Raw genomic sequence first — 17,623 nt, 5'->3', positions numbered from 1 at the left:
TTACTATCAAAATTGTACAACCTAGATGTGTTCATAAACCCCCAGAATTAAGTGCCAAAACAAAAGTAGAAAGAGGATGAAAAAAGGAAAGATTGTGAGGGCAATGAGAGTGATATTTGTGAAGAAATATAGGCGAAATAAATTCCAGAGGAAAATTTGGGTGAGTAAGTGATAGAAAAACAAATGAAGGTAACAATGAACAAGGTGTGGAAGAAGCTGAGGAGATTAGAGGAACAATGAAGGGAGGAGGGAAGGAAGTAAAAAGGAGAGACGGTAGAAGGAAGGAAAGGCAGAAGGAAAGCAGGAGGTGTTTGTATCCTTTAATAAACGATTGACCTGCAGGTTTGGGTGTGATTTCAGCACAAAGAGAGGCCAGGGCCCAGAGTGCTGACAGAGAGGCTTAGCTGGTGTTGAGCCACAGTGGGCGGAGCATCACACTGAGAGGGGCGGGGGGATGCGGGAGGTCAGGGGGAGGTGGGGGAAGGAGTGGGTGGGGGGGCTGGGGTGCCCTCTGACACGACCCTGTCACATGAGAGCGGAACCATCACGTACCGCAGGCCGGCCAAACAGCTCAGGTTAAGGTAAGACGCTGATTCCATCCACTTTTGGTTTTGTATCCACTTGCACTTTTAATGGATTCTGATTTTTATTTATCATTTGGTTTGTTTTCCTGTATATACACAGACTGTGGTTCTTCACAAGAGAAATCCAGGTAGCACAAAATTGTCAGGATGTGTTTAAGGGCACTCCCACTGACATAACAACAGGTCCGAGTGATGTTATAAACCAAAACATCACACAGAAAGTGACAAAATGGATATCATGTGTAGCTTTGGCCACTAAATACCACACACCAGGTATTCTAGAAATTCACCTGGACAATGTGCACTCAGCAGCCATTGACTGACTCTAAATATTCACAGTCTACACAGGACAGAGGCTCACATTCAGTACGCACATTAAACCACGCTGAAAATGGAGTAAAAACACATACAAAGTCCAGGTAAGAAAATTATTAGAGCCTAAGAGTGTCAGCCAATGGTAAAATATGAGATACTTGTATTATATTTTACAAAAAAGGTTGAGTCAAATTACATATTTTTGATAAAAGTTGGAAAGGATGGATTGGGTTGAGGTAAAAGGAGCATCCGCTATATTAAAACTCACCTGATACGCATAGATTTAAGTTGTTTCTGTTGTTATTGTTGTCTTTGTTGTTGTTTGGTTCCATCTTGTTTAGGTTTGTGTGTGTTAAGCTACATTGCACACTTTAAGAGGCTTTGTACCAGATCATTTAGCATTTCAAACAAAAAAGAATATATTAAAAGTTGATTTTAAAAGCTGTCACGACAAACAAAATCCTACGTCAGATGTAGATTTGTAAATAATTCTAAAAATCTTGATAATCTTTGTTTTACTATCTTCAAGTGTTTGCATTAATTTCAGTACCATATGTAAATTAAAGTTATAAGAATGTTTTCCTGTTATCTACAAGGTAATATTAAAAGTACAAAAATCAGGACTGGACCTGAAATAGAGACTGATGGTGTCATTATGGTCTCAGTTTGAGTTTTCCTCCTTTTTGGTTGTTTTTGTCTAATATCTAGACTGTTCGTCAGGGAAAAAAATGTATGCTATTTGTGTCATTAATAAGGATCCCATTGATTATGTTAATATGTAAATATACAGTATAAACATATTCTATACTCACAGTACTATTTGTATGTTACACATAATTTGATAAAAACTCAGAAATTTTTTCCTGGTGCTATTTTTAATTCATTCCAAACACCCCCACTGAAAAAAACAAATATATCTGGACTTTTGAACACCCCTCCAATCTAATAAGGTGACAGACATCTGAAAGAAAGGTCGTATTATACATTGCACTGTGTTTACAACACCAGCACGTGTGACATCAGAGGTCATGCATGTTACTCTATAGTGACACAGCCTGTGTGGAGAGCACCACTGACAAAACACGCAATAAATGACAGCCTGTTTGTGTTTAGTTGCTTTACAGATGTTGAATGAATGGACTTTCATTCAGTATTGCGCTGCCCTCAAGTGTTCACAGCTGAAAGCACAGACTGCAGGACGTGCACTATCTGCACTTAAGTATAGTTATAAACATTACCATTATTATTATTATTATTATTATTATTTTGTTTTTGTGCATAAATTAAAGTATTGCACAAATATTGTACTGAATCTCTCACTCTTGATGGCCATTGATTAGCATCACCACAATCACAAAGATACATAGATAAGTACACAGAATTATCAGTGTAGTTAATAGTAGCCTGGTAAATCTGCACCACATGTATTTGTTGAACAGTTTGGTCTGTTCACAGGTTATGACTCTGCCAGGAGAGAAGTGTTGCTGAGAGAGAATGAGCATTTGTTACAGGTGAGTAAAAAAAAGAAGGAAAAAGTAAAAAAACTGTTACTATTTCTTTAGGTTTTAAATCTCTTAACACAATAGGATACAGTGATCTACTTTTACGACCAAAATATACAATATACAGGCTTATTTTTTCATTTTATATTACATAAAAATCTGGACTTATTTACATGGTATAGTTTTAAAGTACAATGTCTTTTAATTGTGTTTATAAGTTTTATAATTGCATATCAAAATCTCAAATGGACTTCTACATGGCTTTGTAAAAACAGACATTAAAATAGATTATTTTCATCGACATTAAAATCAAACATTGTTCTCTAAGACACCTGTAACCTTTGATTTACAACTTCACCTCATGATGATTTATAGTGAAATATACTGAACATCAAAAGAAATTTATCACATATTCTATGTGATTCCATTTCATTAAATATGAAAACAAATTCTTTCTTGTTCTTAAAAAACATTTAATTAACAAACAAAATACAACAAACAACAAAACAGTGGATGAGTAATGAGGATAATGTAAAACATGACAAAAGGTAGTTCAACAAAGTTCACATTTAGCAACAAGCAACATTATTAATCCACAGCAAGTCAAAGATTGACCAAAGGGTCCAGATCAGTGTCCTCAGTGCTGGGTCTGTCCTCCCTGAGCCCCAACGAAGGCTGTACACCTTTTGACCATTTGGTCAATCTTTGACTTGCTGTGGATTAATAATGTTGCTTATTGCTAAATGTGAACTTTGTTGAACGACCCTTTGTCATATTTTACATTATCCTCTGGATACTCATCCACTGTTTTGTTGTTTGTTGTATTTTGTTTGTTAATTAAATGTTTTTTAAGAACAAGAAAGAATTTGTTTTCATATTTAATGAAATGGTGTGAAATGGCATCACATAGAATATGTGATAAGTTGTTTTTTTTTTTTGATGTTCAGTTTAGTTACTTTAATAAAACTGGATTTGTTTAGTTTTGGTTTTTTATTTTTGGCTTTTTGGGTTTTTTCAAGGAAAGTCGATTAGAGAGAGATTAAAATCCTATTCACAAACACTAAGCCTTTGCCTCACATTGCTCTCCAAATAGGTTGTCCTTTTCCACCCTGTTTGTCCAAAGTACACACTGCTGCTGGGGCCAACACATACAGTACAAGTACTCAGAAGTACACAGATCTGTACCAGGGTTTCAAGGCGCATTGGAGACATTCTTACCTGTTGTGTTTCACTGACTGGAGCTCACCTGACAGGTACTCAGCTCGACTTCCCTACCATCCTCAGGTTAGGAAAAAACAAAACAGAAAAACTAGCTAACTAATGTTGTTTTCCGGCTAATGCTAAATCCGATATGCCTAGCTTGATTACAATGCGTATAAATTGAATAAACGCCATTCACGGTACAAGTAAGCTAGCTTTTGTAGTTTTTTGTATACATTTCTTCACACACCACACATATATTTGTAAATTTACACTTTATGGGGCAAATGTCCACGACTTGCAAGGTCACACTGAGACAACTTCTTGTTTCATAAATAATATGCAAAGCTAGGTAGTCCTGTAGCTAGGTTGGGTAATGTGTGTAGCATTTATATAATCCAGTTCTGTTGATGTATCTACAATGACCTCCCTTCTTTGGCCAAACAGCATTTTGTTTTCTCATTGATCTATTTTACTATTTAATTATTACTGGCCTTCGATACCTTTAAAGTTACATGCGTTTAAGATAATTCGTGTATCCACATTAAAGTATGACGAGTAAAAATACAATTTTGTTAACTACAATTACCATACTCATGCAAGCATTATGCTACAGACATCTGAGATGAGAATTATTTCTTCGTAAGAACTTAATTCCTATTGTAGATATGTAAAGTAAGACCTTTTACACATCAGATGTTGGATTTGTAAAAAGAAGCAGCACATGTGTTACTGATAATGACGACGATGGCTGAGTACCATTTAGTTTACCCAGAAGGCCTTGCAGTGAACCATCATGCAACATTACAAGCCTGAAACTGATACACCTAAACAGGACGCAGCCGCTTTAATGATACCACTTACACTTGTGTGTTTTCAGGCTGACGTCACATATTGTGCTGTGACAAAAAGATTATTGAAATACTAATACATTTTAATGGCAAAAGGGAAGTCATATGTACAATAATGTCATTGTTGCTATCTGAAATGTAAATTTCATTTAAGAGGAATATCTGAAATGTGTCCTTTAAAATACTCATACTGTTTAAGGATTTTTTTTTTTTTAGATATGTTACATTTAAATTTGATATCTAAGATGATTAGATAGATGATTAGATATCAAAGATGAAGGTGATCATGGCTATCTTTAATTATCTTCAGAAAGAATCAATCTGGACTAATGGTATAATGTCTAAGGTTCAATTGTAGGTATGAGAGTGGTACAAATAGATGTTAAAATAATAATAATAATAATAATAATAATAATAATAAATTCTTGCATTACACTACTGGTCCCTAGACATTTAACATGATTTCCATCCTCCTACCTGAAGCTCTAGTGTCTCAGGTAGTCACAAAAAGTACAAATCTTCATGTTCAGTGTTACTTATACCATATACTATGATTTGAAAGCCATCGTTAGAGAATCCACCCTCTGAATCAAGTTAGACTGACACAGCTTGTTGGTAAAAATTAACACAAATTAATCAATCTGTTAGTTTTTCAGAGTAAATTTGTTGCTAATGGGCGAATGTATTTTGAAGTAAAAGGTAATGCAGTATTACCCCTTGCAGAATAGTTCTATGCGATTGCATGTCATAGACATCAAAAGGATATCATTATTGTTTAACTCAGTAGTTTCATGAGTCTGAATAAGACACTGTCATGTTGATTTGGTCCTCAGTGAGAACCTGCTTTTTTTTTCCCATGAGTTTATTGTGAACTGTAACCTGAATTTGTGTACAACGTACATGTACGTTTAGCTTGTACGTCTTTGTGTACATAGTATGTAAATATGTACCTATATGGACCACTGCATCTGGACCACAGTATACTGTGTCAGACACCCCTTGTGCTCACTATAGTTGGAGTCACCATCAGCACATTTCAGCTTGTGTAAACACAATAAGAGTAGGGGTCAGCCCCAGGTCACATACAGTGTCAGTGGTTTTCATCGTGGCTCTATAAATGTTTGATTCTGACTGACACAAAACCAAAACTGTAAGGCATGAGGAAATATCCCTGTTAGGAGCAGCATATTAATTTAAAAAACCTGAGCGTTTCTTTTGGTAGCTCAGATGCCAAAGGGCAGATTCTCTGCTGGTGAGTTGTTTTCAAAGTGACTGCATTTGGGGCACAGGGTCAAGGTCAGTTAGAGTTGATGTTACGACTTCACGCACTTGTGTGTGTGAGGGATTTGTATTGTTTTTTTGTTGTTGTTTTTTTTTTGTTACAAATCAGTCAGTCATGGTAAGTTTTGAAGCTTTTTGTTGTGTAATGTTCAGTAGTTCTTCTGGACTTGAAGTGTGTGTTCACTGTTAGTGCCTGCATATTTTTTTTTCTCACATGAAAAACAACAAATCAGGTTTCCAGACGACACCAGAAGAGTCTGATTATTAGAAGACAAAGCAGGGTCTAGTAGTTACATCATCGCATTTTTTCTGTTAAAAAAAACTGGATGATTTTACTTATGTGTCAGATTTGAGTGTCTCTTTTTCTTCACTGTATGATACATAAATGATTGCTAGGCTTTGCATGCTAGTGTCATAAAATGAAAGGACTTAATGACATTTATTTCTATGACAAATAATCATCAACTTCAGTTATATTACTGTGCCAGCCTTAGTATTGAGTTGAGATGTTTCGAATGCTGTATATAATTATTAGTTAGGATTTTTAAATACTAAATTACTGAATAATAAGAAATTCTTGATCTTGTGACTATTCCGATGGAAGCATACATTGATGTTGAAATTCCACTTTTACTGTAAATTCCAATATGAGACAGTGACAAACAAATGACTAATGAGCTTTTTTCTACACAGAGAGGGAGGTCGTTGTGCAGAGATGGCTATGGTATGCCTGACAGATTTTGAGCAGTATGCTAAGGAGCATCTGTCAAAGGCCACCTGGGATTATTATGCGGCTGGAGCTGATGAATGCTGCACCAGGGATGATAATCTACTGGCTTACAAAAGGTACAGTGGGAAAGTGAATTACTTATTACATTACTTTCACTTACTTTGACATTTAAGTACACTCTATCCGGTAATATACCATCATAAGTGTCTTCAAGCAGAAGTGCACTTGGTGAGTGACAGGTACAGTTTATAAGTGTTGTAAGAAGTCCTCAGATTCTTTGCTAATGTAGAAATACTAATATCACAGTAACAGTGTTCACTGAGTCATAAGTGGTTCCCTCAGTATTTCACAATGATATCATATATGCTGTTTTTGGATTTATATTTTTGCTGCTCTCATGTGTTTTTCTGTAAATACTTTATATACTATTAGCTAGTTTAATCTATAACCAAGCATAATAATAGATACAGCTTAGAATCTTACAGGAAATTGTCTAAATTATGGCTTAGATAGAAACCAAGATGTACAGATACACACCTGTATACACAATGTACACTACTGTACACCAGTAACACTATCAGTGTGGTATTTGATTACTTGTGTTATATTTGTGCCTTATTTAATCTCTGTTTTCCTTTACTGTCCTTTACTAGTATTTCACTACAAACACTAAAATACATTCCATCTGGTGCTTGTGTATAATTGTAGGTATAGTTGCTACCATTCTGTGAAGTTAATTAATCTAATACTCACACTTTTTCTGGTGTTGCTGTCCTTTAAGAACCACATATCTATAAAAAGTCAGTTACATGAGCTCAATAGGCCTGTTTTCAGCTTTGTGACAAACATTTTCTAGCAAATCTGAGAGGGTTTTTTCAAAGAGTTTATTTATCTGAAGAAAGAGGAGAAAGATAACTCATCCCATAAAGGAAACACTACATCCTTCAGTTTATCACAAACCTTCAAAATCACCACATTTGGAGATACATGGTTTTCACTGGACTGAAAGGAGATGGAAAAACTAGTCAGTGAAAAGTAACTGAAGCTGTCAGACAAGTGGAGTAAAAAGTAGAATATTATCCCCTGACATGTAATGTATAAAACTGAATACTGAGAGTATCTACATTCCACCGCTGTCATTTCCATCTATTAATTTGCTTGTTCTAATACATCACTGCTGATCCTGCAGTGTTCCTTGCGCTCCCTGTTGTGACCGAGGAACTGTTTCCAAAGATGTATTACTGATGGATCAGAGACTCAGAGCCATGACTTTTTTTTTTACCTACCCAAAACTTTCCCTCATGTGTCTCCTCATACATTCCTCTCAGCTTTCCTAATCTCTTTTTTAAGACTGATGGACTGTTTTTCCTCTCTGTGATGCTGTTGTACATTTATGTTTGTGCTACAACAGGCCTGTTACCAAGGGCTTACTTACTGATGGGTCTAGGGTCAAGTTAGAGATTTTCCCCTGTAGGGATGAAGGTTGTGCTTTGGAAAGATTGTATTTAAATTTTTGGGAAAATATCTATCTTTACAGATACATGCCTTGTCATGTATCTGTAAATGTAGAACATGCCTTTAAGACATACTGTTTGCAGTCTCTGAGTATCAGCTTAGATGGTTCTTCTCAAAAGAATTGTTCCATTTGGCAGCCATTAATTCTTAAATGTATAAGTGCAGTAATTGAGCATAGTGGTGTTGTGTTTAAACTATACTAGAATATTCATTCATCTCTCACACAAACATGGGGAGAACATGTGCTGGAATTGAACCTTCTAGCTGTGAGGCGACAATGCTATCCACTGCACAACAATGTTGCCTCCATTCTATATGATCTTAAATCAGTGTGATATGAATTTAAGGATTAAATGTTTCTCCATAGGTTGAGTTCTCCTTAATCCTCATCTGTCATTACATTGTTGCCCATAGAGTTGGAATAACATTTGTATGTCTTCCCATGAAATGAGTGTGACAAATGTGATTTATTCTTGATAGATAAAGTGTTACTGGGACTCAGTATGTAATCATTTTACCTGGTCAAAGATGATACTGATGTGTATAATTTCTATTCCTAGAATAAAAATATGAATGTGTGTGAAAACAAAATTATTCCAACTTTATGGGCATTAGTGTATGTGGAAGATTTGCCCTGGTTAAGCCTGGCACAGACATATGTGTGTAAGATGGATCATTAACAGCCACAATACACAGATTTCTGCTTCATTGCTCCTCAGTCAGTCTCATAGTCACAAAACTAAAAAATAGTACTGCTTTTTCAAGCTAATTAAAATTAATTTATAGAATATAATGCATTTGTGTAGATTAGACTAACCAACCAAGCTCAACCTTGCACATCTGTAGCAAATTCATTATATACTTGAATACATCAGTAAAATAAATCCAAAAGTATCGTAGAAAAATACCAACAGAAAACATTTCATTGCACATTGATAATTTACGACTGTTAAAAAGTGCATTTTGTTGTTAGTGGTTTTGTAATACTTTACTTAATTACAGGCGTCAGTGCACTGCATCTGTAATAGAGTATCTTCACAGTGTAGTATCACTATTGGTACTTAAATAGCATCTGAATATTTCCTCCATCACTGTTTAAATGACAGAAAGTGTTTTTGTAGCAGTGGAGACTTTTCTTTATAACCCGTAATACGTTCATCTCCATCAGCACCTCAAACCTTTCATCTCATTTGATAAAATCATCGGATATTCTTGTCCTTTTCTTATTCAGAATCAGGCTAAGGCCACGGATCCTCAGGGATGTATCAGTGAGTGACACTCGGACCACAGTCCAGGGGACAGAAATCAGCTTCCCAGTTGGAATTGCACCGACTGCTTTTCACTGCCTGGCCTGGCATGAAGGAGAGGTGGCTACAGCCCGGGGTAAAGACTGTCTTGTCTGTGTCTGCTGGTGTTTGTGGGTCAGTGAGAGGTGATGTATTATTGAGAAGGAGCATCCCCTCTTCGATCAGAATGACATCATGTGGATCATGAAGACTGTCATGCATTCCTTCATCTGAAGGATAATGGGTTTTTCTTGAGTTGAAAAAATAATGTAAACTTTCAGTTCATTGGACTTATATAATCTCATCAAGAAGAATAATTTTTTTCTCAAACAAGATCATATATTAGAAATTCAGTTCTTTAAATCTTTGAAATTGAGAAAAGGCTTTATTTTTTTATTTCAAAGTGGAGGTTGTGACACTAGATGGCAGCACTAACATTGGCATAGTCTTGAAGATGAAAACACCATGTAGGAAGGAGGGTTTATCTTTGACTTAATCCATCAAGACAATAAAACTTGTAACATTCAGTTTTCTGCAACCTGTGTATAAGATATTTTTCAACAGATTTTTGGAATTGTGGAGGCCATTAGCAGCTTGAAATCATGTACTGGTTTTGACTAATTTCATCATGTTAGTGCAGAGAGTGTAAAGGGTGGTTACACATTACACATCAGGTCATTTAATTTCAGCTCAAACATAACTCAACTTTTCACACATCCACCTATTTCCTTCAACAATTCATGTGAAAAGTTTAGTTTGTGGGACATTTCAGAATCTTAATACTTTCTGCAGTGGCCCTCTGACCCAAATATCATCACTACTGTGTGTGTTTTCACATGTCAACAATTATTTATTTTTCATTGAATGCAACTGAAATTTGTTCTGAACATCTGTTAAACCCAAATGATCATTTGTCACATGTATTTATGAAAACAGTTTTCAATGAAATCCGAGAATATTTCGTTTTCAGAAATTGATATCACTTCTAGTTTCTTGTAACCAAATGATATCTCTTTGTGGGTTTTGGTTCTGTCACATCTAGAAGTTATTTGGTCCCGCTTGTTATGTCGGTGGACATAAGTCCTTCAAACCTTTTCATGGGGAAGTGCTAATATTCACTGTATGTGTATAAAAATTTAGAAACTGTAAACTGGTAAAACTGAGGTTTGTTGACATTGAAATGACCCTGAAGGTTTTACCCCTATTTAACTTAAAGTGACAGTAATAAAATGTAACCTCTGACTCACACACAGCCACCGAGGCTCTCAACACCTGCTACATCACCAGCACTTACTCCACCTGCTCAGTGGAGGAGATTGTAGCAGCAGCACCAAACGGATACCGCTGGTTCCAGTTGTATGTGTACCGGGACCGTAAGCTGTCAGAGCAGATTGTGCACCGTGTCGAGGCTCTCGGCTACAAGGCCCTGGTCCTCACAGTCGATGTGCCCTATACGGGAAAACGTCGCGACGACATCCGCAATCAGTTCAAGCTGCCACCACACCTCAAAGTCAAGAACTTTGATGGAGTGTTCCAGGTAATGGAATTTCTTTTTTCTTTCTTTAGTTGGCGGAGGGGCTTTATATAAGCAACATGACGTGTGACACAGGTAACAGGTATTATTTTAGAATAATTTTTTGCAAATGCGCACAAAGTTGTATGTTTTTGTAGTAGTAGTTTTTTTTAATGTATTTTTATTGAACCTTTATTTAACCCATAAAGACCCAAACAGCCACCAGTGACCAAAAGCATGTACTGATCTAAAATATGTAATACCTGCTGAAATACTAATCCTATCAATGCATGCAAATAATTGGTGTAAAATGCAGTTTGTCTTCTTTTCATGGTCCTCATATATGACCCATTTGGACGTTCAGAGGCTCCATAATGAACATGGAAACACCATCATCTTCTATAACATTGATTCACCAGTCAAATTTATGGAGTTTGATAAATGACAGTGGATGGAGACACTTGGTTTATGTTCGATTACTGATGTCTTCACTGAAAAATTCACTTTTTCTTCAGTTTTCTCTGTTTCTGATATAATAACCTTCACCTTTTATTCTAAGCTTTTATGAACATCTAGATGATCAGTACATTAAATATAGGAAAATACCTGATTTTCACTGAAAAACTGCAAAATACAGAGGATAATATCATAATAAATGGTGATAAATAACTTGAGAAAAGGCAAATATAGAGGAAAAAAAATATTTTGGAACTTCCAGATAAGTAGCACTGGGTCTTTATGGGTTAACCAGGTTGGTCCCATTAAGAAGGGGGTCTCTTTTTTAAAGGAGACCTGGCCAAGATGGCAGTGCTACAGTCACATAATTAGCTAGTAGTAATTGTACCTCAGTTCATGTTTATTGAAATCTTTGAAGGTGCACACTTAATTTTTTTGTTGTAGTTCTGTAGCAAGTCAGACACTAAAATCAGAGGCTTATTACATGTCAAGACAAGTTAGAAATACTCCTTAGTAGAAGACGTGCAAGAACTATCCATTTATCCACTTTTGTCATTGTAGACAATAGGGTCAGTTGAACCATAAGCAGAATTATTCAAAGTATTGGTGGTACAGACACATTACCACAACAGACATTAACAGCAGCTACACTTGATTCATTTACACGAAAAGCAGGAGACTGGAGGCCCAGAGGAGTATGGGATCCCAGCCAACACCTTGGATCCCTCCATCAGTTGGAAGGACGTGTACTGGCTGCAGTCCATCACCCGCCTGCCTATTATCATCAAGGGTATCCTGACTAAAGAGGACGCTGAGCTGGCTGTAGAGCACGGCGTCCAGGGCATCATTGTATCAAACCACGGGGGTAGGCAGCTGGACGGAGGCCCGGCCTCGGTAACCACATTTTGCCATTTTAGTGCTAATTTATGTCATGTTCAGTAACTAGTGGTTGAATATTGCCAAGTACATTAAGTCAAGCAATGTACTTCTTTCTACTTATGCTACATGAGGATATATTTCAGAAGCAAATGTTGCACTCCAGTACATTTATTTAACACCTGTAGTTATTTTTTAGATAATAGACACATGATGTTATTAAGACAGGATGTAACATTATACTAAACTACCCAGTTATGTACAAATACTCTTACATGTGTATGGTAGTGATTAAAACGTTAAATGTTTTACCTTTGCTACATTTTACCATCAACAACTTCTTTATTTTTTTACTTGCATAACATTTTCAATTCAGGACTTTTTCTTGTAATGAAGTGCTTTTACACTGCAGTATTTCTACTGACTAAAGTATCTGAATACTTCTTACACCTCTGCAGAAGCAAAATAACTAGCGTTATTTTATGTAGGAGTCATTGAAACAAAAGTCGTGCCTAAACTGAATCTGTTATGAAGTTCACATGTTGGGATAGTCACTTTTACTTGTAAAAAGTAAATTACAAACACATCTACACTTATCAGCCTGTGCACTGTTACATAAATAGTCTTGTGCATCCTTGGTGCTCACAGATTGATGCGCTGTCAGAGATCGTGGACACAGTCCAGGGCAGGATCGAGGTCTACGTGGATGGAGGAATAAGGACAGGAAGTGATGTGCTGAAAGCGCTGGCGCTGGGAGCCAAGTGTGTGTTCATTGGCCGACCAGCAGTGTGGGGTCTTGCATACAAGGTACAAATAGTACTATGTGAAGTTTTTTTTTTACACTCAGCAAGCTGGTGAAAACAGTTTTTTGTCTGTAACATCATGTACCACCTCTACTGTCCTTGGCGGCTACAGTTTAGTCCTGGAAGTCCTTGACACTGTCTGAGTTTGGGTTCTGGTGTAAGGTTTATGTGGTGTGAAGTCTGTAGTGTTTGCAATTTGCAGAGGTGTTTCCGGAATCATTAAAATTTCCACTGAAGCAATAATTCTCATTTATTTGCAGACTGAATTTTACAGAAACGTAAATATATATCTGAAAAATACATATCTTATCTTTATATCGTCCTCAATAAGCCAATAGAAATAACAGAATATCATGTCATACCAATAGTATATTGGGTAAAATATGAGCAAGAGCAGACATTTTTATTGAAACTAAAATCTATATGAAGACTGTTTGTAAGCAATTGTACATTTTAACAGGTTGTGATTGGTGTTTCATACTAGTTTTGCTGTCTTTCAGGGTGAAGAAGGAGTGAGGGAAGTGCTACAAATCTTAAATGACGAGTTTCGTTTGTCCATGGCTTTATCGGGTAAGTCAGAGAAGTTGAAGTCTCATTTAAAAACAGATAATGATCTCAAGGTGACTCAATAATGTGTCTGTGCCCAAATAAGTACAGCAATACTTTGTGTGGACCTCAACAAATACATTTTTTATATATATATATATATTTACCTTATCCAGGTTGCAGGAATGTGGCTGAAATCAACAGGAACCTCATTCAGTTCTCTAAACTCTAAGACACCAGCAGAGGGCAGCACTAATGAAAAAACAGGACTCACTACTGGACCAGGCAAATTGTCAAAGACCACATCACGAAAAAGAAACTGAAGACATTTGCTTCTTTATCATGAAACGGAAGCAAAAAACATGCAATTCATATTCTGAACTTATTTAATTTGGAATGCCTTTATAACGATGTCTGACATCCAAGACGTGTTCATGAAAGAGTGTACGAGTGTAAGAAAGGTGAGGGTGGTGAAAGTGAGTTTGGTGGCAAATTTGGTCAGTGAATAACAAATGTATTTTTGCATTTGGTTTGGAGGGGGTGGAGGTACTTTGTAAAAGTCTGGCTTTCTGGGGGGTTGATTGTAATAAGTACAATACACGTCAGTTCGTGGTTGAATAAAAGCCTGCTGAGGTGATGAAGACCTATTGATCTCCTCTGGATTTATTTTTACTATCATTATTATTATTATTATTATTATTATTATTATTATTATTATTATTATTATTAACTGTGTATGTGAAGCTAAAACATGAGTAACATATTTCTTGTTTTTGTTTTTTTTCTTTTTCTTCATTACTTAACTTTCTACTAGTGAAGTTGAAGTTACATCTAGAGCTTTAATGCCAGTTCACATACAATAACCTTAAAAAGGCACCAGATGTGTGCACACTTAGACAAAAAGGGCAATAAATGTTACAAGAAGAGAAAAAATGCTGCAAATTGTTAGGTTCTAAGTAGGTAATTTACTATAAAAGAGAAAAAAAAGAATTGTGCTGCTCTAAAAAGGTCCACTGTGTAACATTTAAGTGGATCTAATTGCAGAATAATCACATGGATGAAAAGAAAAAAAAAACCTCCCACGCTCTGTCTGCCTTTTCTTAACCTCAAAGCAATGTCTCATCCTTACCTAGGTCTACGGAACTTTTCTCTGAGTTTTTTCTCAAAGAATAATCACCATAAAATGATGAGAACCACTGTTTGTTTCTACCCTTTAGTGCAGGGGTGTCAAACTCATTTTAGTTCAGGGGTCACATTAAGCCAAATTTGATCTGAAGTGGGCCGGACCAGTGAAATAATAACGTAATAATATATAAATAATGTCAACTCCAAACTTTCCTCTATATTTTAGAGCAAAAAAAGTAAAATTATGCGATGAAAATGTTTACATCTACCAACTATCCTTTAAAACAATGTGAATAACATAAACAGACTGAAATTTCCTAAGAAAACTAAGTGCAATTTTAACAATATTATGTCTCAGTTTATCATTTACACATGTACATTACAACTTACAGATTACAGTGGATCAACAAATACACAAAACATTTAATAACAGGCAGAATATTGGTAAACTTGCACTTCAGACATTTCAAAATGTTCATATTTGTTCAGGTTATTCGCGTTTTTCTGAATTGATAGTTTGTTTTAGTGTAAATATAGTAAAATGACATGAAAATGTTTACTTTTACAAAGAGAAAAACTTGGAGTTGTGAGTATTTTGGTTATTATGACAGTATTTTACTAATCCGACCTGCTTGAGATTAAATTGGTCTGTATGTGGAACCTCAACTAAAATGACTAATATCTTCAGCGTCATTTTTGCATTTCACAAATTCATCGTACGGGCCAGACTGGACCCTTTGGTGGGCCGGATTTGGCCCCCGGGCTGCATGTTTGACACCTCTGCTTAGTGTACTGTTTATACCTACAGAGGCCTCCACTACCATGTTGTACCACAAGTTTCAGCTGCAGCTCAGATTAGACTTCCTCTTTTTCTCCTTTTTTACATTTTGTACCAGATGTCATTGTGGTGCATTACCATCACATACCATGTTCAAGTGCAGGCCAGAGTTAACATCACCTTAACTATATAATGCAAAACAGACAAACCAAACACTGGCTTTAAAAAAGGCCTTTCACAGTAGGGAACAATGATATAAGATTCAGCGTATCTGCTACTTTACTGCTACCTGCCACTAAATATTACACAATTCATGTTTAATGAGAATGTTTTAACAAGAGAAATAAATGACCTGTAAGGAGACTCACATTCAGAGGTCATCTCTCTGATTTATTTACTATTTAGAACACAGGTATCAAACATGCAGCCCGGGGGCCAAATCCGGCCCGCCAAAGGGTCCAATCCGGCCCTTGGGATGAATCTGTGAAATGCAAAAATTGCACTGAAGATATTAACAATCAGTTTTGTCAATATCATTTTAATTCAGGTTCCACATACAGACACATACAGTCCAATTAGATTTCAAGTGGGTCAGACCAGTAAAATATTATCATAATAACCTATAAATAATGACAACCCCAAATTCTCCCTTTGTTTTTACAAAAATTGTGAATAACCTGAACAAATATGAACAAACGGAAATGTCTTAAGAAAAGTAAATGTAATTTTACCAATATTCTGCCTGTTACTAAATGTTTTGTGCGATTGTAATGCACATGTGTAAATGATAAACTGATAAACCAAGGCATAATATTGTTAAAATTGCACTTGTTTTTCTTAAGACGATTCAAGTTGTTTATGTTGTTCAGATTTTTAAGGAAACTTTGTAGATGTAAACCTGCTAATATAATTTTACTTTTTTCACTGTTATTATTTTACTGGTCCGGGCCACTGGAGATCAGATTGGGCTGAATGTGGCCCCTGAACTAAAATGAGTTTGACACCCCTGATTTAGAACATAAATATTCACCAGTATCACAAAATCTTTAAAATGTCTCTGCTGTATACAATTGTATATGTTATATGTTTTTTTAACCAGAACAAACTGAAACCAACCATATAAATGAATGTACATGGTTGTGTATATAGACAAAATTTACAAAAACATCTATAAATTAGTAAAAGAAATGAACTCCTACAGTAAATGTCATTGACTACTATGTGTGGTGATTTTGATGATGATCATCAATGACTGTATCCATTACACTCACCTTTTACTTTAAGAACAGACTCATGAAAAACATCAGTGAATCAATAATATAATGTGATCACACCAGATAGTGAAACAGCAGCTACCTTAACCCTCACAAACCCAAACAGTTACTAGCAACCAAAATCATCTACTGATCTAAAATGTTTAATAACTTCTGAACCACTAAAACTATCAATAAACACTGAAATATCATCAGATATGACCCGTTTGGACATTCAGAGGTACGGTAGTGAATATGGAAATACCACCATCTTCTATAACATTGATTCACCAGTAAAACCCATGGAGTTTGACAAATGACAGTGGATGGAGACACTTGTTTTTACATTCAGTTATTGGTATCTTTGCTGATAAAGTCACTTTTTCTTCAGTTTTCTCTGTTTCTCATAAAATAATCGTCAACTTTAATCTGAGCTTTTATGAACATCTACATGACGGCTAAAATTTACTTAGGGGGTCAAATGAGTGGCCATTTTTGTCAAAAAAAAAAAAGTAAGAAATGCATAGAATTGTGTTGAAATAATGCTAATACATTTGTGCACAGACTACTGATATTATTTGACAGTGGAAGCTATATTTTCAGAAATATTGGATTTTGAATAGCACGTGTATGTGAAAACTTTTGCTGGTGGACGGACGTGACATTACCCATGATGATCTGGTCAGTACCAGTACTTTATTAGTAATAAACTTATAGACTTACTATTGCTATTTATCCTCTTATTCATAAATGTTAGTATTGTGGATCCAAAACAATAACAGCTGACACAAAAACACAAAATGTGGCAGTGGACGGATGTGACATGGTTGTTACAGATCCCATCATACTGATGCTCGGCAGCCATGTCACCGTTTCCACAAATGATCCCTGTGCAAAAACTAGTATCAGAATTATTTATTGTATAGTTTATCATCATACTAAAGAGTAAATAACAATATAGAATTGTTATTTCTTTATAAAAATGCTTATTATTAGAAAACTGTTGATT

General features: G+C 35.7%; 1 protein-coding gene across 4 annotated transcripts; it reads left to right on the top strand.

Annotated features, from left to right (window-relative positions):
• Positions 1 to 504: 504 nt before the first annotated feature.
• On the top strand, positions 505 to 14,101 carry hao2 (hydroxyacid oxidase 2 (long chain)). Of its 4 annotated transcripts, none has more exons than XM_030124009.1 (9): positions 505 to 581; positions 2,355 to 2,410; positions 6,427 to 6,579; positions 9,210 to 9,361; positions 10,518 to 10,801; positions 11,906 to 12,127; positions 12,758 to 12,916; positions 13,413 to 13,482; positions 13,635 to 14,101. In XM_030124009.1, exons 2-9 carry the CDS (start codon positions 2,394 to 2,396, stop codon positions 13,688 to 13,690), a joined length of 1,113 nt encoding a protein of 370 aa, XP_029979869.1. In that variant the 5' UTR covers positions 505 to 581; positions 2,355 to 2,393; the 3' UTR covers positions 13,691 to 14,101. The 4 variants fall into 4 exon arrangements, with proteins under 4 accessions (XP_029979869.1, XP_029979870.1, XP_029979872.1 ...); XM_030124010.1 differs by lacking the exon at positions 505 to 581 and adding an exon at positions 894 to 1,003; XM_030124012.1 differs by lacking the exons at positions 505 to 581; positions 2,355 to 2,410 and adding an exon at positions 3,522 to 3,654.
• Positions 14,102 to 17,623: the final 3,522 nt, after the last annotated feature.

Source organism: Sphaeramia orbicularis, chromosome 21, assembly GCF_902148855.1.
Source record: "Sphaeramia orbicularis chromosome 21, fSphaOr1.1, whole genome shotgun sequence".
Taxonomy (NCBI): Eukaryota; Metazoa; Chordata; class Actinopteri; order Kurtiformes; family Apogonidae; genus Sphaeramia; species Sphaeramia orbicularis.
The sequence above is the reverse complement of the archived record's forward strand: the minus strand, read 5'-3'. Positions and strand labels throughout refer to the sequence as shown.